Below are 20,112 nucleotides of genomic sequence, written 5' to 3' on the forward strand. Positions count from 1 at the left end.
CAGAGGTTTAACAGACATGGTCACTGCCAGCTCTGCCCAAATGGTGTTACATGACCCCTTAATGCCTTGCACCATCTGGGTCAGTATGGGTCAGAGACTCTGTGGGCATTGCCCTGCCCAGAGTGTGTCTTTACCTCCAAACTTCTAACTCTTGCCTTTATGCTTCCTTTACAGCAGCCCAACACAAGAATTTCCGCCCTTGTTTGCCAAGAGGTAGGTCACTGGCCCTCTGAAGCACTGCTGGGGTTGTGTGTCTGTGCTGTACCATGGCTGCTGTTAAGTGCTGGGACAGCAGATCTTGGGTGTTTCAAAGCACAGGAGGGACACTTCCCTTGAAAAGGATGCTCTGGGTTGTCTCACGCTGGCTTTTGAGAGCCCAAAGTGTTGGAAACACTGAGAATATAGAACTGATGATGCTTTGTGTTATGGCAACCTGAAACAAGGAGAGACTCTTCATTACCTTTCTTCTGGCTCCAATTAGCAGGGTGAATGCTCTTCTAGCATTTAGCTTCTAAAGCAGTGGGTGGGATGGGGAACAATGCCTTGGGCACTCTCTGGGATTTCAGCATTCAGATGATGCTGTTTGTAAAGCAACTGTGTCAGCAGAATGCCACTGATCTTACTTCATCTGAGGTGCTCACCCATGGCAGAACACAAGGAGCATGAGGAGCAGGAAAATCTGCCTCTGGGGGAAACAGGGGGAAAACCTAGTTTATGGGAAACAAGGATAAGCTGCCTGAGTTAGCAGTGGGAATATGAAGCAGTGATATTTGTCTCTCTTTTTGCCTTTTGCAAGAGTTGAGATAGAAGAGGAGGGACAGCAGAGGAGGAGTTCAACCGGTTCCTGCAGGTCCACACCAGATGACAACAGGTATTTACCTCATCCTGGAGTAGCGGGTTGGCTGTCTCTGGTTTCAGAGCACCCTGATTTGCCATCTTCGCAGATAACTGTATTTGTCTGAAGGTAGCAGCTGACTGAACACGAGAGATGGGGCTTTTCAAAGGGGCTGCTCAGGAAATCCAAAATGAAAATGACACAGGCTGACTTAGTGGAACAAATGGGCAGACATAGGGAGAGGCATCAAGTGCCCAACTGACAGTCCTGGGGGTGACAAGCTGCATGTAACTACAGGCCAACTCTAATGTGGGTCAACCTGCCACTGAGCTCCTCTGCTGATCACACTCCTGACTTCACAAGGAGCTCACACCACAGGAATGAGCCTGGTGGCACTTCTGGAGAGACAACTCCAAGAGGAGTTGGAGCAGCCATCAGATAGTGATGATCTTCCTTTACTCCCAAACTGGCTGTGTGACCTGACCTCATCACCTAGACATGAAATACTCAATGCCTCACTATTTGCACTCCCCTGAGCCAGCTCTCTGCTTTCCTTAGGGTTAGATTTAATTATTATTGTCTAATGGCAGCAGAGAGGTGTGAGCAGAGAGGTTTGAAAGGTTCATTATCTTTAAATTGATCTTTGCTTCGATGGGAAATGTTTAGCCTGGTTTCAAATCTCCAGCCCTTTTCACAGGCTACTGTGAAGCCTAAGTGTATTCAGGAGCAGTGACAGGCAAGGTGGAGCATACTTCCTGTGGTACGTGAGACCTGGGGACAGGCTGCCTCTGGTCTAAAGGGGCAGCAGTGGCAATGCCCCTAAGCCCACACTGGTTGGAACAGCCGCACATGGTGTGGGGCAGCCATGAGAGGCAGAAATGCTTGGCTGAAATGGAAATGTTTGCCCTAGGAGGTAGAATCATAGAATCCCAGACTGCTTTGGGTTGAAGGGACCTTAAAGCTCACTCAGTTACAACCCCCTGCCATGGGCAGGGACACCTTTAGGTTGCTCCAAGAACCATCCAACTTGGCCCTCTTTAGATATTGGAACGCAACAGTGGTGGTCTCCCCTGAGCCTTCTCTTCACTGGGCTGAACAACCCCAACTTTCAATCTGTCCTCATGGAAGGATTCAGAGAAGAATCCTCATGGGATTCTCCTATGTTTTCAAACAGATCTGTTTAATTTGGGATTCAGCTCTGTGTTCCTGCTCTGAGGGGTGGCTCGATGCCAGGCAGCAGCATTATTGGCTTCTCTACCACTCTGGTCCTTAGTGGGCCAGCAGGGAGCCCAATAAATGAGGCTTTTCAGCCTGAAACCTTTGTTTTCAGGATGAAGGAGCTGCCTTATGAATGTTGGTAGCAATTCTGTGCCACTGTGGTGCACCTTTAAGGCAGGGCTTGAAAGCAGTTTTCCTCCTTCCCTCACATGTTACACACTTACACATAGCAAAATCAATTTTGTGGATGCACTCAGCTTTAATCTGTTTGGGGAAGTTGGGGTTTAGTGCAGACTCAAACACTGGGGCTGGAAACAGCTCCAGAGTGTTAAATAGGAAAAGGCAGTTTCTAAAGGGAGAGTATTTCAGCAGAAAGGCAGATTCTGGTCACGTCAGTGCAGCAGGGCATGGGGACAGCAGCACAGCAGGGTTTGGCCTCATTGGCCAGGAAGCAGGCACCAGAGCTGTGGGCCAGACAAGGATGTGTCCCCCACACAGAAAGCACTTAAAAAACCTTCTGGTTTTAATGCTTTGTTACTTGGTTGTTTTATTGTCAGTACTAATGGGCTAAGAAAAGTCACTGATGGATCTTCCTGGAATGAGCCAAAGACAACAGCATCATCTCCCTCCAGGTAAGTGTTGCAGCACAGCCAGGAGGTCTCAGATATCATCTGCAGCTGTATCAGCCCACAGGTAGCTGTGTAGGTCAGAGGATCCTGTGGGCACCCCTCTGGGGGGTGAAATGAAGCACATTTGTCAGCCTTGTACATGGGAGACTTTTCTTAGATGCAGGCAGCTGTTTTAAGGAAGGTTTAAGGAAGATCCTGCAAGGAGCTGACAGCATCCTGATAAAAGTGTTCAAAACCTGAAAGGAAAAAACCCAAACTTGCCAAAGTTTTCCTTACAAAGTATGTGTAGGGGGATAATTTTCAGTTGCTTTTAATTTTGGTTGGTTGAATTCATGACTGGGGGATAAAAAATGTTGACCTGGTTTTCCACAGCACTGCAAAGAGCACTTTGCTTACTGACCTGGTTCTGTTGGGTTTATTCTGTGTGTGTGTGGTTGGCAGAAGGCAGCTATTCCTGGCAATGTCAGTGTTTTAAGGTAGAAATTGCTTCTGATAAGATGACTTTGTAAGTGAAGGTATTGAAAACAGTGATGTTATTCATTCACACTTGGATGCAGGGAAGCTTTGGGCAGCTGCAGTGGGGAGCTAGCTCCTTCAGTAATGACAGCTTCTGTCTTTGCCTTCTCTTGCAGCCCTGAAACAGGCACCAAGAGCCAAACAACTACATCCTTGAAGGAAACTTCAGAGAGAATCTCCGCTTCTGCTGAAATCAGGTCAGTCTGTTGGTCTTGTATCACCCTAAAGGTCTGCTAAGGATAATGAGGGACATGCTGCACTTGGTGGTTTCCCACTACACATGATTGCTCTGGAAACAGTGCAGTCCTGGAAAAATAAATACCATAGGACTGGGAATCTGGGAAAGGAGCTTTTACAAAAGCCTTAGCAATCTGGGAGGAAATACACCCACATGGAAGCTGCAGGCCTCCCACAGCTTGAACATTACCCAGTTCTTTATGATACCCAGAAAGAGCAGAGCTTTCTATCTCCTAAACTGATCAGGATTTCATTTTAATCCAGTCCCTGCACTGTAGGTAGCACGGTTCCAACGAGCACCTTGCCATACAGTTCCTATGCCTCACGTTGTGTCCCCTCCTGTCCCTACCTAATCGTTCTTGCTGTTTCCCTTGCAGAAATGGGGAAAATGGACAGGCCCCTAATGGGAAATCCTCATCTGAAACCGAGTCACAGCATGGGGACAGGTAAGCAGTTGAGAAAGGCTGATCTGTGCTGCTGAACATAAGGTGTAACCCTGCTTTTTGCTCAGACATGGCATTTACCTGCTAGTGGTCTCAAGCAGATGGGATGTCCTCAGTCATGGTCCTGGGCTGCACTCCAAGAGCATCATCTGCTGGCTAAGCTGCAACTTGTCAGTTTACTCTTCCTTCACGTCCCTCAAGGATTCTCCTCTCTGGCTCAGTCCCTAAAGAGTCTACCTCATGCATTCATTCTTTTTATTACTGCTCCAATTGCCTCCCCACTACTGTTCCCTGGGGAGCTTCTTCTTCCTCCAAGGGATGTGTTGAACTTTGGTTGCTGGTGGCTCCTGCTGACATTGGTTCTAGTGCTCTGCACCCTGTAGAAAGTCTGAAGGGGTGGCGGAGTAATGGGGAAGTGTAGAAAGATGTGTTGTACGGAGGCAAACTTGAGGAAGCTAAAGGCATGGATACAGGTGATGGGCATGTTAAGGGGCAGAGCTCTAATTTGAAGTTGATGGCAGGGAACTTCTGGCTCCCCTGAGAGATCACTCCCTCCTTGTACACTTATGTCCAGTGGTCTTTGTCCTCTGGTCTGTACTTTTGAGCATTTCAGATACATAAAATATACCCCATACTCTCAGGCCTCTTTTGTTCTCAGTGTTACCACCCTGAATGCTTGGCTGCCTCTAGAATGAAGCAGGCAGTTGCATGTGTGGCCTCACCTTTTGCTCTGTTGTGCTTAAGCAGCTGAAGGCTTGGATTGACCAAATGAGTTTCTGTAGCATATACAGTTAATTGCTCTCCACCTCCATCAGTGAAGATAAAGCTAAAAATGTCCCCAAACTGGTGTCAGCAGCTGAAGCAAAGTCTGGAGTGCTTAAGAAAAGGTAGAGGCTGGACTATTTTCATGGTCATGTAGCTGAGGCCTGTAAATATATCTGTGAATGTCATTGCAAGGACAGGTTGATGACAAGGCACTCATTGTGCTCAGGGTCACTTGGGTCACATAGCTGCTCCTAATTGTGAGGCAAAAATTAGAGGCTGCCTCATTACTTAACCCACTTAAAACTGGAGAGGGAGTAATTGAGGAAAGGAAGGAGATGGATGCACAGCTTGAGAGGTCTGGGGAGTGAAAGATAGATGGGTGTAGGGCCTGCCTGCCCTTTCTGACCATGAGCAGAGAGAGAACAACTGTTGTAGGGTACTTAGGCTCGCTTTAGCAAAGGGGTGAGTAGACTCTCACTGCAGGGAGCAGCCCATCTCTGAGTAACCCATGAGCAGTGGTCAGGATCACAGTACTCAGAAGGTTAGCCCTTCCCATCCTGATATATTGTTAGCCCCAGTTTGTGCTCCTCCTAACTGTTTGTAGACTCTTCTAGGGTGATACCGTATAAATGCTGCCAGGGCATCTCTCACTGGCATTTTCTTTTTTCTAGTGACAAACCTCTGAAGGAAAAGTCTGAGCCATTCCCATGGGATGAACGGGCCCTCAGAGCAACCATGGTGTCCACGAATGGAAGGTAAAGCTGGGGTGAAATTCCATCATTGACTTGCATTTCCCCAGAGTTTCTTGCCATTTGACCTGTAGAAATCCACTAAGGAGCACCTCTGGGAAGTTTTAGGTTTTTCCTCTCCTCTCTTTAATAAAATGCAGAAGAAAATCATAGTAGAACATCACAAACCAAACCAAAGATGCCTCCTAAAGTTGATGTCTCTCCTTTTCAGTTATCCTGAACACACAGAAGCCAACAATGGATTTTACCCACCAAAGTAAGTGTAAACCTACTAACAGTGTAAAAATAACCTTTCTTTCTCACTTTTGGAGTGAGAAGGGTCTTCTGCTGACCCAGTACTCCCTAGCAGGAACTCCCTGTTCTGGGAGCAGCACTTGCAAAGTGGGCTGGACCTGTTCCACCAGCTCAAAATGGGCTGAGATTTTTCCAGCTCTTTTGCTTGTACTAGCATGAATTGGTTGGCTTTACATCTGTCCTTCAGATCTGCTGCAGGAGCTTTACCAAGCTAAGCAGGAAGGAGGAAAAGGGGTTGTGTTTGAGACAGGAAAATCTTATGCTTGATGTTTTTGCTCCTTGCTCTGTTCTCCAATGTGCCAAGCTTCTTTCTGTGACCCACGACTCTCTTCTCTTGCCAGGTCCAACTCTGGTTGCAGAGACATTGCTGCAGATGCCACAGACAAGCTGCACCACCCCTATGAGACCTCTGACCACCTGGATGATGCTAAGTCTGAACCTGCAAGGTCAGGGCCTGCTGCTGGTACTCACAGTGCTGCTCACAGAGGGAAGGGGGGGGGGGCGGTGGTATGAACAAGTAACTTGTCTGGAATAGAGCTGGAATCAGAATCCAAACTGGGCACCAAAGCAAGGGGAGGCAGAAAATTCTGAGTGGTCACTGTCACACGTCCATTACTTTGGGACTTGGCTCCATGTATTTGCTTACCAAAAGACCTGAGATGAGCAAATGATGTCTTCAGACCTCCTAGCTGAGGTGAGCAGGATCACAGGGCTCCCACTAGGGTAAATCCCAAACCTAGAGCTGCTGCTAGTAATGTAGGAACATCTTCCCTGAAGTCATTCCTATTGTACTTCATCCCAGGTGCATGATCCTGTGGCAGGCTGGAAAAGTCTTGTATCCAGCCAAGATGTGTGTGAACTGAAGCCTACAAACTGCATTAGTTCCACCAACAGCCTCTATTCTCCTTAATCAGAGACAGTGAAAATGTGTTTTTCTGAGGGAAAACCAGTTCTCCGAGAAAACACTTCCCATTTTCTGGTCTCGCATGAAGTGCACTGTTGTGATTTCCCACAAGTGCCCTTGGAAGCCTTTGGCAAGCTGTAGATTCCTTCGGTTTTTTGACAGGTCTAGCCTGCATTCTGATGTCCCAGTTCCTCGTACTGAGAGAGCCCCTGTGCACCTGGAGGACACAGAATATTCCTTCAAAAGGTACGAGTGGGATACATTTAGTGTGTGAGTACTGAGGATTAGCGGACGTCTGAATGTGCAGGCACAGACAGGGGCTTCTTTTTACACCTTTTGTCCCAAGGGCGAAGGCAGCTGAGGCTTAAGGCACAGCTTGCAAAATAAACCAAGAGGTTTGTGTTGTATCCCTCCTCCGTCTTCTCTGATAGAAACCCAGCAGCCCCACCTCAGCTTTTTCTCTCCTCTTGGTGTTTGTGCTTGGTAGGGTACAGTTGGTACCTCCTCATTCAGCGAAGTGCTACAGTGATGCTGCAGGGGCAGCGGGGAGCTGAAAGGCAGCTGAAATGCAACTATAGTCTAAATATGGTCCCTAGAGACAAATCCTGGTGGGGGACATGGAATGGTACAGACTGACACAGGCCTTGCCTGGTGAGTAGATAGTGCGAGTATTCATGTGCCAGCTGTTAAAGGTGCCATGGGCCTTTCTTTCCTTATCAGATCTGTCCTGGGCTATGAGGAGAGAAGCAGCAGCACCCAGGAGAACAGATACACAGGTCCTGAGGCCCCAGCATACAGCAAACCACACTGGAATGACGCAATGTAAGGACCTGGGCTGCAAGGGGAGGTGAAGCTGTGTGGAGGGGTATCACTGGATACATTCAGTGAGTGAGTCAACCTCAGGTACTATCAGACTGTAGCAGATGTGATGCCTGGCATGACAAACACCTCCTGATGTATGATAAAGCCACAGTAAATAATCTGGTACTCCGCAAGAAGGAAACATAGTTTGGGCTAGTATTTTAAAGAGCTAATTTCAGCATGTGAAAATGTTGCTGCTTGACCCTTCCACTGAATCCCAAGCAGTTAAGCAGAGCTTCATGCTGTGCTGGTTACAGCTTAGCCCTTGCAATATCCTCCACCAAAGCCTCATGACTTTCTTTCTTCTCAGGGTGCACTGAAAACTGCACTTTCAGGTGTTTGTACCTGGCAGCCATGAGTGGGGTTTCTTTCCCTTTGCCAGGTCTTCCCAAGATTTCCAAGAGGAGAACACCCCTAGGGAAAGGGGGCACAAGAGCATGAGGGCCTTGGATGACCACAAACCAGAGCTGATCCAAGAAGGGTAAGTGGTCATCAGGACTCACCCACACTTCATAATTCTTCATGTTCATCTGTTCCTGATGGAACTGAGACCAACTGCCCAGAGATTTCAGCAAGTACTCTCCAAGCACTCAGGAATGCTGCAGAATCAAGCATGAGTGTGTCCTGAAGTGTCAGAAGCATCTGTCAGTCCAGGGAATTCTCACACAAGTGCTTTCCCCTGTGCCTGATGTTTTCCTTCTGCAACAATCTTGGCTGCAAAGCCTTCAGCTGCAACCTGCAAGCTAGAATGGGATTCGTAAGCATGATTCCCATCAGATCTGGTACCTGGGCAGTATGCAAATAGATCTGGCCAAACTGTGTCTCCTGCTCCCTGCCTGATGACTCCTGCCTAGGGAATGGATGTCCACCCATGTTTTAATCTCCAGTGCCTTAAGCAGAAATCTTTACTTTAGGTTTTCAGACTCAACCAACCATACTGAGAAGGGACAAGAACCTTCTGCCCACACTGTCCACACGGAGCCTCCCAGGTCAAGGGAACACACTGACCATGAACCCAGCATGACTAGGTAAGGAATAAGGTAGTTAAATGCAGTTTTGATGCAGGAATCAAAGCCAGTACCAGATTTCCTACAGGGCATCCGGAGTCCCAGAGGGGTTGGTGTACATAAACATACAAAACCAGATAGAAAAATCAAACAAACTTCTCCCTGGATTAATGTGGGCATGTCCAGTGTGGCTCTGCACTGTGGTTATCTAGTGGATACACTTCTGTGGTGCTAACCCAAGTGAGGCCAGGTTATGCTCTTAGCAGTGTGAAATGTAACACAGAGGTACAGGATAACCCATAATGGTCATAACTGAATGACCAGAATTAAACTGTCAAGTTGGAAAGAATGAACAGGTAGATGATGCTCATCAGGAGCTTTGTTTTTCACCTTTCTTTTTTTTTTTAAGGCATCTGTATTTTCCCTCCTTTTTTTCACACCTCTTTGGATTATCTAGCATATTCCCATGCAGGGATATTGTGCTTTCCTGGAGGGCAGGAGATTCACCAGGGGCTGCAGCTGCATCCTACAGTAACTCTATGCCCAGTGGTGCTCCTCCAGACTATAATGATCTCCTGTCTTGGCAGGCTCAGCTCTCTGCCTAGAGAAAGCAGCATCACTGCTCCAGAGACCCCACGTGGAAATGAACCTGACCCACACCGGGAAAGGTACGGAGTCAGGGATCAGGCATGCTTTATGGCTTCTCCTGCATCTTGTGCTCTCCCTCTTGCTCTGTTCTGCTCAGTTCTTGGCTGGAGAATTCAGAAACCAGCAAAACCGTGTGTGTTCCTGTGTTGGCTCAACACAGTGGACAGGTTGAGACACAAGTGCCAAAGCTTCTAACAGGCTTCTTCCTCCCTGACCAGGATCACTCCAGCTTGGGAAGAACAAACCTGCCCCACCACAGACAATCGCCATGAGAGCCCAGGAGACTGGAGGCCCAATGAGCCTGATCTGGCAGCCAGGTACTGTGGGACCATTCCTCTGTTTCTCCCCATCAGTGGCTCTCAAATCCTCATCCTTCACCGTTCTCAGTCTTGATACAAATCTGGCTGAAGCCCTGGGCCTGTGGAAATTTGCCCAGCATATACTAATCAAATGATGCTGACAAAAGGAATTAATGTTTGGTTTAGGATTCCCTGCACATCCAGTTGTTCATATTTTGTTTCAGATGACAAATTAACTTGGATGACTGCTGAATCTTGCAGCATTTCATTGTGCTGGGAATTCAGCTTGTGTAGGTGAGGGGAAGTAGGACAGACCTCTGTTTCCCTTGGCCTTAAGCACCTCCAGCAGCATTATGTCCCAGGTTTTCCTTGTTGCCAGTTAAAAGAGGCATGATCCAGCCTCAGCAAATTCTGAACACTTGTGTGAGCTGTTGTAGCAAATACAGTTGTTGGCTTTATGGTCAAATCTGTTCTAATTCTTCAGCAGGTCCAACTTCAGCTCAGATAGTGTGCTCAGTGGCAGTGAGACCCAGCAGCCTGTGCCACTGTACATGGACAGCCAGCCCTTTAGCATCAGCATGTCAGCACCCAGTCACAGGATACCATCCTATGTGGACAGCCAGGCCTTCAGCACCAGAAGGTAAGGGCCTAGGCATGGGGTGCAGAGCCAGGGAAAGCTGCTGGCACAGAAATATGTGCCAGAAAGTCTGTCATGGTTTAAACCCAACCACAAAAGCTTGTTCACTCACCTGCCTCCCCACCCCGACCCTCTCTGCCTCCTGGAGGGATGGGGAGGAGAATCGAGAGAATGTAACTGCCACGGGTTGAGATAAGAACAGCCCAGTAACTAAGGTATAACACAAATCACTGCTGCTACCACCAATGATAATATTGGTAAGAGAAAATAACAAGAGAAGAGAATACGATACCACCACTGAACAAGTTTGACCCTCCTGAAGAGAGACCATGCCCTTCCGGGTCACTCCCAGTTACCTCCCTGGGCATGACATGCTGTGGTATGGAATACCTCTTTGGCTAGTTTGGGTCAGGTGTCCTGTCTCTGCTTCCTCCCAGCCTCCCCTTGTCCCCGGCAGAGCATGAGACTCACAAAGTCCTTGGCCAGAATAAACATTACTTAACAACAATTAAAAACAATCGGTGGTATCAGCTCTCTGCCCAGGCTGGAAGTCAAAACACAGAGTTTGCACCAGTTACTAAGAGGGAGCAAAATGGCTACTGGTAAACCCAGGACAAACTCTGGTCCAGGTTGCATGACTTCGTTCCCAGAGGGAGCAACAGTATTGGCAGGTGTCACAACACATGGAACAGGATCATTCTTGGACCTGATGGGCTGAAGAAGGGATTCGGGAGATCCAAGCTGATAATTGCTCTGTAACACCAGAGAGTTCCTGGCAGGTTGTGCTCAGGTCACCTACCCAGGGCACGGAAACCTCATAGGTGTGTAGAAACCACATCTGCTTCTCCTCTGTAACTGCAGAGATGAGGATTCAGAAGCAGTCTGATTATTTCTCATGACTCTCAATGATATGAGAGACAAGTTGTACACTTAGAACTACTATTTATATTGATATCTACATTCATAGGATCTGAATGCCACCAACACCTCTTCCAGCATTTTTCAGTTGGTGTCACAAAGCTCTCACTTGCTTTTGGAGGCATTTGCAGACTGGGACTAGAAAAACCAGGACAGATCTTTATTGTATTTCATAGCCTGATGTCACCCTTGGCACTGTGTGATGCTGACACGTCTCTGCAGAGCAGGAACCTCACACTTCACTCCCACCCTTGGGTTTATATCAGAGACCAAATGCATGTCTTGCCCAAAGCAGGGTTTTCTCATCTTATGGTGATCTCAGCCTGTCCCTCTTTCTCTCTTTCATGCAGCATTGATTTTCAGGGGTTTTCAGCATTGTTGAACATTAAGTTATACAGTTGCCTGAAGCTTTGATCAGGATCAATTTGCTGATATACAATATAAACATAATCTGTGCCCCAGGGCACCTGCAAGAAAAGAATGACTGTAAGCTGTAAGCTCATTTTCTCTGCTGAAAGAGCCTGAGCTCTGCCCACAGGTTAAAGCCATTCCCCTGATGATTTCTGCCTTGGAAAAGGGAAAACATGCAGGTCTGACACTGTATGGGCCAGTTGTCCGCACCTCACACATGTGGGTGGTGCAGGGGTTAGGTTTTGACCCTTTCTTAGCCCCAGAGCTTCGTGTGTATCCTGCAGCTTCAGAACCAGCACTGGTGAAATGGGCAAAGCAGGAGGAGGAGGCACCATGGTGGTGACTGCTGGGGCAAACACTGCTTGGGTGCTGGGGGGACTCCAGGGAGTACAGTGATAATCAGGTCTTTGTGCCTCCTTGCCAGACCTACCTCGGATTATAATGGAAGCAGCAGCCCAAGGAACAGCAGATATGACAGCGCCAGTGCCAGAGGGCTCTGCGACTTCAGCCCCATGGCTGGGCGGTAAGAGGGCAAAGCGGGGGGGATCCAGGCTTGTTAACACAAAGAACACCCCACTGCTACATTCACTCACCATCTGAGTGTCACAACCCTCCTCTTACTCATTCCTTGGATCTAAGCACACGCAGTGAGGAGCTGTTTGTGTGGATGGCTGTGGTGCGGGGGTGATTTTGACACTAAGCAGGGAGACATTTAGCCAAGATTCTCTTGTGAGAATCCCACACGTGCTCAAGTTCAGTGCTTGAGATTGTGTCACTTCCTTTCATAGCTACGACTCCCTTCCCAGAGACACCACCATGTCCATTTCCCAGAGAAGCCACAGGGTGCCGTTCTACATGGACAGCTTAAACTGTAACAGCACCAGGTAAATGGGCAGTCTTCATGGTTGTGAGGCAAACCTCCATGAAACAGTGGTGGAAAAGAAGCTAGGAAGCAAAGCCAAGAGCTGAGAGAGAGAGGAGTGTTTTCCAGGCAGTGGATGTGTGATCTGGAGGCACAGAACTACTCTTAAACCTTTCATAGTAAAAGCCACCCAGCACAGGGTCTGTGATACATCCATCTCTGGAGATTTTTCACCATGTGAGGTGCCAGAACAGAGGGACAGGAGAACGAAGAGCTGTTCCTGGCTGCCCTCCCTTGACCAGAAACTGGCCTTTGTAAAGGCTGCAGGAAAAAAGAGGGATATCAAAACAGAGGATCACTATATGCAGAATGTCAATAACTGACTGAACTGGTCACAGAACATGGGTGTTCAGAACAGAACATATAGGAGGTATCCAGTATAGAATACCATTACCCTGGGCTTTCTGCACTCCTTCATGGCAGTGTCAGTCCATCCCCATGCATCTGACACTGTATGGAGGCACCAGCATAGCTCTGAGGTTGGATCTGTAAAGTAGACTATGTTGTGGGTGTGAGCAGGAGGCACAGGATCAGCTTCACCCCTGCAAGTCAAACTGAACAGGTCTCCCTGAGTGGACAGACAGAGCTGTTTTCCAAAGACATTTTAGTAGCCACCTTCTCCCTTCTGCAGCTTTGGAGATTACTAAATTGGCTATGATTATGCTGGGGATAATTATACTGGACTGTGGCAAATTCATCCCCATCTCCTTCTCTCCTGCAATATGTTGCGTGCCATTTCCCTCCATAGCTGCTCCCCTTCAGGCTTCATCATTCACTTAAGATCTGTACTTGTTTGAAGATCTTGTTTGATCTTTTCTCCCACAGCCCTGTAAAGTGACTTTTCCAAGTCACTTCTCCAGGGAATCAGTCCTGTTTTGTAGCTTTATAAAGAGAAAGGGGCCTTTTTGGTCAGTGGTAGAGATGAATCCATCAATATGATTAAAGGCCATCATATTGCCTCTTCCCAGCCTACTCCCCTAGTGGTCAGTCTTCCCTTGGCTACCAGCTGGGATCATGTCACAGCTCATGTCCCCAGTGCCCACAGATTTTCCTCGTTCTTGCAGGCTTCTCTCCAGTTCCAGTGAGAGGATCTGCACTTCAAACACTGCCTCACCACACAACAGCCCAGCACTGGCCTCAGGGTACCAGCCTGACTCCAGCGCTACTGGGTAAGGGTCAGTGGGTTGTGATCCCCCTGCTGCAGTAGAGGTTTTGCTCATGGCCATCCTGTTTAAAGACCAGCCAGCCTTTGCTGCTCTGGGCCACAGGACACTTAGCCACTTCTGGCTATAAGAGCATAGACAGAGCCACCTAAAAGGGAGACATGGGCTGAGTGCTTTTCTCCAGGTGCCCTTTCATAGATACCGCGATGTAGTTCGCTGTGTGAGTTATGTCTTTTTAGCATGGCAAAATCACAAATCCTCCATAACATATTGTAGCTGGAGGGATGTGATGGAGCTCCTCATGCCATATACCCTTATCAGAGGTGTGGGGTGGGTGCAGGACCCTGATCTGTAGTGTGTTAGTGTCCCACCACAGCGCAACTGTCAGCTCAGAGCTGTGTTCTGGGGTTCATGGTCTCCACAGGCTCCTCTTCAGAGTTGAAAACCACCATCCAGTTTTTAGCATTTTAGAGAGGGGTTTCAAAGCAGTGAGAGGTCAGTAGAGGCTTTGGTGGGGAATATTTGGGTCCTGCAGCTTTGCTGCAGCCACATATTGCAGCACCGATCTGAGCAGAAGACTCATCTGAAACACTTTATATGGGAAGTGTCTATGCTAAGTTACAAAACAGCTTTTCTTTCCTTTCTTTAGCTGTGCCATGGCTTAGTTTGCTCATGTAAGGAAAGAGGATTAATCATAGCTTATAGGGAACAACCAAAATGCACCATGGATAAAGAGGCTGATTAGTTCATTTCATGGCTAGAGGAAGAGCCGGTGGGCACTGAGTCTCCCTTCGATCTGCAACAGAGCCACAGACAGACAGATGGGGGCATGTAATTTTGAAATCAGAATTGTAAAGAGAGGGAAATATGCAAGAAAGGGCAGCTCTGTAAGCAAAACCGTTCCCAAAGCAAGCCAGCAGCAAATGAGAATGGATGACAACGCTGGAGATACTCCAGTGACAGCCACAGTGAGCAGTGCTGTGCCAGCAGAGCTTTCCTGTTAACAGGCAGAACCATGAGCTCTCTAAATACTTATTGTCTGCGTAATCCTGACATGGTTTGGAAAAGACTTATCCTTGCAAAACCAGGGATAACTGGATGAGAGTTGTATTATCCATCCCATTCTTTGTAATTAACTTGATTTGTTTCGGTGGGTTAATTACTGGGTTCTATTAGGTGTTATTTAGCAACAATGCTTGATATTTAGTATTTATTCAAGAACAACAGCTTCTCTCTCTGTCTTTTCAAGCACGTGACGTGTCCAAGGGCACACATGTGGTCCCTTGCTCTGTCTCTCATTAGCCCCAGTCTTTTCTAATGCAAATGTTTCTCCTTGTGCTTCCACCCCTTCCTAGAAAAGCGGTCCTCTTCGTGAAGGAGTACATGAACAGCAGCGAGTTATCGGCCTCCCCACGCTATGGCAGGTATGAGAGTGTCCACACACAGTCACGTCTCAACGTATGTGTGCAGAGCAACAGCGTGTGGCTTTGCCAGCTCACACACATTGAGCAAGCTCACAGTTAGTGCTGTGTCAGCATGACTGGATTAGCCTTGGATGGATCATTTCATGGAGTAGGCAGGGAATTCTGCTCTGGGGACCTCACCCTGCTGTCAGTCCTGTTGTGGAGACAGGAGGATGTCTGTCTCCCAACTCCAAGTGGAAGGATAACCCCCCCTCCAAGTGAGCCAGCCTCTAAGGTGGATGACAGGATGAAAACACCACGCTGGAGTGTTTTAGGCTGCATATCGGCACTGTCAGGCATCACTGTGCGTTTATACACATAAACAAATGGTTGGAATTGCTGAGAAAAATGTGGAGGTGGAGGGTTGACACTTCAAAAAAAGTTATTTATGAGTTAGAACAAGTTAAAAGATGTCACTTTCAAGCTTATATCTTCAGTCTTTTGTATTCTGCTCAAAGATAAGTAAAACTTCTCCAGATTAACACCAAAGTGACCAAGAGCAGAAAGTGGCCGTGTGTACCTCGGGCTTACCCTGACACGGCAGGCAGTTAACAGCCAGCTCGATGCCTCCCTGCTGGCATTTGTCCTCGCAGTGCTATGCTGGCATTATTGTGGTAGCTGATGACAGGCTCCATAAATCTCCAGCCTTTCCTGTAGGCTGGCAAAGCAGATGTCAGCAGCCAAAGATCAGCGTGTTGCTGCAGTGCCTGGAACACCACAGGCAGAACAGAGAGGGAACACTCAGCTGGGTGAGACTGAGGGTGTGTTTTGTGCCTTTTCCTGCATAGTAGGTCCGGATTTGGGAGTGTGGTAAGCAGTCAAATAGCTGCTGTTTGTAGGGTCCATATGTAAACATCAGGACCGTGGTGAGGCCAGAGAAGTTTCCCTGATGAGTGGAAATCGGAGGCAGGATTTCACAGGTTGCCCACCCAGCAGCCAGAGCAGGATTTTGTCAACCCCATCTCATTTTGCCAGTGGAAAGCAGGGGAGAGCAGTATCTTTCCCTTTGCACTGGCATGGTTGTTAAACCTTCCCAGCCCCCTCTGGGCTGCATTTGACAGACCTTGCATAGGACTCTCAGCACTGACTCCCTGATGTCCCCTGCTCCTGGCAGGGAGGGTGACAGGGTGGGACACCCTGCAGAGCATGCTGCTGTGCCACCTCCCTTGGCCTCAGGCTCGAAGGCACTGGTTTCAGGGTGCATCCCATTTCCCAGCTGTGCTACCCATATTCTGCCTGTCTCCCAGGGGACAGCAGCAGCCAAATGCATCTCCCAGTGCTCTGAAAAGCAGCATGAAACCGGCAAAGGTGGAGATGCTGCTGCTGACAGCCCCACTCCCTCTCTATTAGGTAAATGCCTTCTAGGAAGGACCAGCCTCCTCTGCAAAGAGCAGGCAGCTGGGATGTTGCAGTTAGAGCTTTAGATTAATGATTAATGACTCCATCTGAGATGCTTTTCCCATCTATCACTGCCAAGTGCTGATACTTCCTTCTGTCTCCAGTGGCAACCTTGTGGATATGAGTGATTTGGAGAGAGCAACCTACAGCCACCACCGTTACCTGTCCAGTGCTCCCCTCCAGAGGTAGGACATTACCTTGGGGGCTGCCTTGGGGGTTTCAGCAAACTCTTTAACACAAATGACTTTAAGGTTTTGCTGTATTAGAATATACGTATGGTTTTGGTGGAATAGCAGCATGAAGTGTAAATGATGTTTGGAAAATATAGTGACATTAAGATCTGTATTGCCCTGGTTTTGTCCCTGGGATAACAAATGTCCCTCTGTCACTGGATGGAGTCAGACACAGGTAGGAGCAGGCAGCTCATGGGGAGTGATGTTGGTGGTAGGAAAGGAGCCTCTGCTACCAGTGCTGGGCCTGGAATCAGTTTGTGTTACAGGGGAATTCACACTTCTGTTCCCTCACAGGTCCAGTGAACCTGTTTGCAGCTACTGCAGCCGTGAGATCCGAGACTGCCCTAAGATCATAATAGAGCATCTTAACATCTGCTGCCACGAATACTGCTTCAGGGTAAAAACACCCCTTAACTACTGATTGCCTTCTGTGTGCTACTGTGAAATGGAGTGGTGGGGGTTGGAATCTGTCTGTTAAATTCTGTCCTCAGACTTAGTCATGTATATATAGTGTTTGTCAAATGCTTGCATCCACACTGGCACAGAAAAAGGCGTGTTGTATTGGTTGTGTCCCCAGAAAGTTTTCAGTTCCTCACATAACTGCATACTAGAACAAGGAGAATTCTTTATTGTCCTCTGAAGAAGCAGCACCACCCCTTACCCTTTTTCCTCATGCGGCTGACCTTGTGTGCTGCTTTGTGGCCTTTGTGCCCCAGCGCAGGTCTTGCTGCATCTCAGACTTCGCAGGGTTTACAATTTGGTGGAAATGGTGAGTGTGGGAGGAGGAAGCCTGCAGTGAAATTAGTCTGCCATAGAGAAGTCAGGCCTGAGAGGCCACTGCTTTGCCATCCTCACACCTTTATAAAGTGATATAGAGACCGTTCCTTTGCCCCCTTGTGCTGTCATTCCTGCACGGTGCTTTGGTTACTGTCTGACCACCTGCTTTTCCTTTTGGCAGTGTGGAATTTGCCACAGAGCAATGGGAGATCTTCTGGATAAAATATTCATCCACCGGGACATTGTCCATTGTGACAAATGCTACGAGAAGCTCTTCTAGGTGAGTGCCTTGTGCAGTGTCAGCACACATGGCTGGATGAGCAAGCTCGTGGAGTTCTCTGAGTGAAGAGCATTTAACCCCCACAGTTACTGAATGACCTGTACAGGAATTTTCCTGCGGCTTTTCAGTGGGAAGCAGTGACTGCTGTTGTAGAATTAGCTGGAAACATGGTAGAGCTAATCCAGGGGCCTCAGTTCCTCAGGGATCTCTGGACATCATGTGATAAACAGGCTGTGTTAGCTTCATGTGGGAAGACACACAGAGAGCAGGCTTCAGTGATGAGAGAAATGTTCCTCAGAGATGGAGGGTCCTCTCAGAAGGTAGAGGTTTCTTCTCCATCCTGAGCTACCCTGGAGCAGGCTGGGTGCTGTTTGCAGCCAGAACATTCCTCCAGCAAGAAGGCAGCACCAGATGCAGTCACTCCTTTACATAAAAATCCTTTGAGATGAAACCCACTGGGAAAACTAGAGTTGTATGCTCTGCTGACAGATCAGCAAGGGAGTAGGTGGGATGTAGGTTTGTCTGCTTACCTGTATGGGGCAGGAGCCACCACAGTGGCAACCAGAAATGCTGCTGCTGTACTGGGTTTATAAAAGAGGCTTCACAGTGGAGAGGAGGAAGAGGGGCTTCTACCTCACTGTATGTGCAGTGGCTTTGTTTGCCTCTTACTGCAGTGACCAGCCAGCCCTTTTCATCCTGCTCCACTGCCCTCTCTAATGCAGTGTTGTGTGTGGTACCCAGCTCCTGTCCTCACCTGCTCTTTGTGTGCTTGCAGGGCTTTGCACTGCTGGAGAAGGCAGCCAGTGGGAAGTCCTCAGCAGCACCTATCAGAATGTATCTAGCAGTTCCTGACTGGCTAAGAGCAGAATTCCTGCTCCCCCCTTTCCTCAAGTTATTTTCCCTCCCGCTGCCTCGTCATGATGAAGAGTTTCACATCCACTGCAGCTGCACCAGGACAAGTGCTGATGTGAATGAGATAAGGCAGTGCCACCTGCAGAGATAAGTGGGCTGACATTCCAGAGGTGCTGAGCCCCTCTGCCTGTTTTAACTCCATTAGGATTGCAGAGTGCTCCCTGTGCTGGAAGCCAGGCAGAGCTCCTTATGTCTAAGCTAATCGTGGGAAATCTTTCCTGATTCTGTTTTCCTTTCATTTCTGCAACCAGGCTTGCAGCTTGGTGTGTGTGAGCTGGCACGAAGCAAGATACGGGAGGTGTTAAGCACTAAATTTGGGTTCTTGGGAGGGTTTGAATTTAGTTTTGAGCAAAAGCCTATTTTTATGCTCTCACCCCCAAATTCTGCCTAGAAATAGCTTCTGCCTGATTCCCATTTGCTTTCCATGGGCTTTCAGGAGCACTTTGCAGACTCACTTTAATTGTGTGTCAGCTTTAATTTCCCTTTCCTGCCTACTCCCCAGTGGAATGCTGCAGCGGCATGTGTTCCTGCTGCCTGGTTGTGAAGATAACACTCTTTCACCTGGTAGTTTAACTTGTCCTCTGATGGTCAGAGTCAAAATTGAACTTCTAGCAGATGCTGTGCTCAGTAAAGCCAGAATCATGTAATTTTAGCCCTCAGTTCAGAAGCTGAGAGCTTGAGAAAGGTGAATACTGAAACCTTGTTGATCTCTGTGCCTTACAAGTACAGCCCCAAATGTGGCCGGAGAGTTTGTGTTTTCTCTTGAAAGCATCAGGAGTGTCTGCAAAGCGCTTGAGTCAGTTCTGTAGCAGCTCTCACATGAAAACAGGTGATGGCAAAAGCTCTAGTCCAGACACTTGTTTGCTGAATAATTCTCAGTGAGGGAAGCTGGCATGGATGCAACAACTTAGTGAGTGAGGGGTTCACAGCACAAGTGCCACTTTGCTTTTCTAGGTTATTTAACCGAGCTTTAGGCATGCCCTCAGGAGCAACTCTGTGAGGGAGCTCCAGCTGAAAGCAGTAATGGCTCCAGGCTGAGACCTTAAAGCCATGTCCTAGAAAAGGGGCACTGGGCAGCTCCAGTTGGAGCTGGGGCAGCAGGAACAACCCAGGAGGCACCAAGGTGGGGTTTTCAGAAATGGCTACTGATTTTGGCTAAGTTTCTTTAAGTTATCAAGGTGTTACAGAGATGCTTCTGAACCGAAGAAGGTCACGGAGCGTATCATCTCCCCAAGTCACTCCTTACTGGGACTTGTACCAGCAGCGGGCAATGATGGCTACAGCAGCTGTTCTGTGTGTTCAAGGGGGATTGTTTAAAGCACAAGATCAGATGGGCCTGTGACTACAGGTGGTATCTACAGCAATAATGTATTTGCTGGCTCCAGAGCTCCTGACCGGTATGTGGCCTTGCAGGGAAGAGGATCTCCCCACTGTGTGTTTAGCACCATCTCTCCTCAGCACTGTTTCCCTGTAGCAATGGCTTCACCTTGGTAAACAGCTCCAATAAACAGCCTTTGCTCATGTGCATCTTCATCTGCTGTGTCGCTGTGTAACACCCGCCTGTCCCTGCCCTTTGATCCAACCCTTTGTGTT

General features: G+C 48.2%; 1 protein-coding gene across 6 annotated transcripts in view; it reads left to right on the forward strand.

Annotated features, from left to right (window-relative positions):
- The window catches only part of ZNF185 (zinc finger protein 185 with LIM domain), a 36,259-nt gene extending 16,215 nt beyond the window's left edge, over positions 1-20,044 (forward strand). For 2 of the 6 annotated variants that reach the window (XM_065689714.1, XM_065689713.1), the window contains exons 10-32: positions 175-213; positions 797-871; positions 2,611-2,685; positions 3,315-3,395; positions 3,813-3,881; positions 5,315-5,398; positions 5,604-5,648; positions 6,028-6,132; positions 6,753-6,836; positions 7,311-7,412; positions 7,834-7,932; positions 8,366-8,479; positions 9,046-9,126; positions 9,325-9,423; positions 9,890-10,045; positions 11,796-11,894; positions 12,160-12,255; positions 13,358-13,462; positions 14,812-14,880; positions 16,422-16,502; positions 16,845-16,947; positions 17,509-17,607; positions 18,383-20,044. In XM_065689714.1, the coding sequence (XP_065545786.1) occupies positions 175-213; positions 797-871; positions 2,611-2,685; positions 3,315-3,395; positions 3,813-3,881; positions 5,315-5,398; positions 5,604-5,648; positions 6,028-6,132; positions 6,753-6,836; positions 7,311-7,412; positions 7,834-7,932; positions 8,366-8,479; positions 9,046-9,126; positions 9,325-9,423; positions 9,890-10,045; positions 11,796-11,894; positions 12,160-12,255; positions 13,358-13,462; positions 14,812-14,880; positions 16,422-16,502; positions 16,845-16,947; positions 17,509-17,607 (1,960 nt within the window). In that variant the 3' untranslated portion in view covers positions 18,383-20,044. The remainder of the gene's footprint in view (positions 1-174; positions 214-796; positions 872-2,610; positions 2,686-3,314; positions 3,396-3,812; positions 3,882-5,314; positions 5,399-5,603; positions 5,649-6,027; positions 6,133-6,752; positions 6,837-7,310; positions 7,413-7,833; positions 7,933-8,365; positions 8,480-9,045; positions 9,127-9,324; positions 9,424-9,889; positions 10,046-11,795; positions 11,895-12,159; positions 12,256-13,357; positions 13,463-14,811; positions 14,881-16,421; positions 16,503-16,844; positions 16,948-17,508; positions 17,608-18,382) is intronic. The other 4 variants (XM_065689716.1, XM_065689718.1, XM_065689717.1 and 1 more) reach the window with 4 other exon arrangements.
- The last annotated feature ends 68 nt before the right edge of the window (positions 20,045-20,112 follow it).

This window comes from Lathamus discolor, chromosome 9 (genome assembly GCF_037157495.1).
Source record: "Lathamus discolor isolate bLatDis1 chromosome 9, bLatDis1.hap1, whole genome shotgun sequence".
In the NCBI taxonomy this organism is placed as follows: Eukaryota; Metazoa; Chordata; class Aves; order Psittaciformes; family Psittacidae; genus Lathamus; species Lathamus discolor.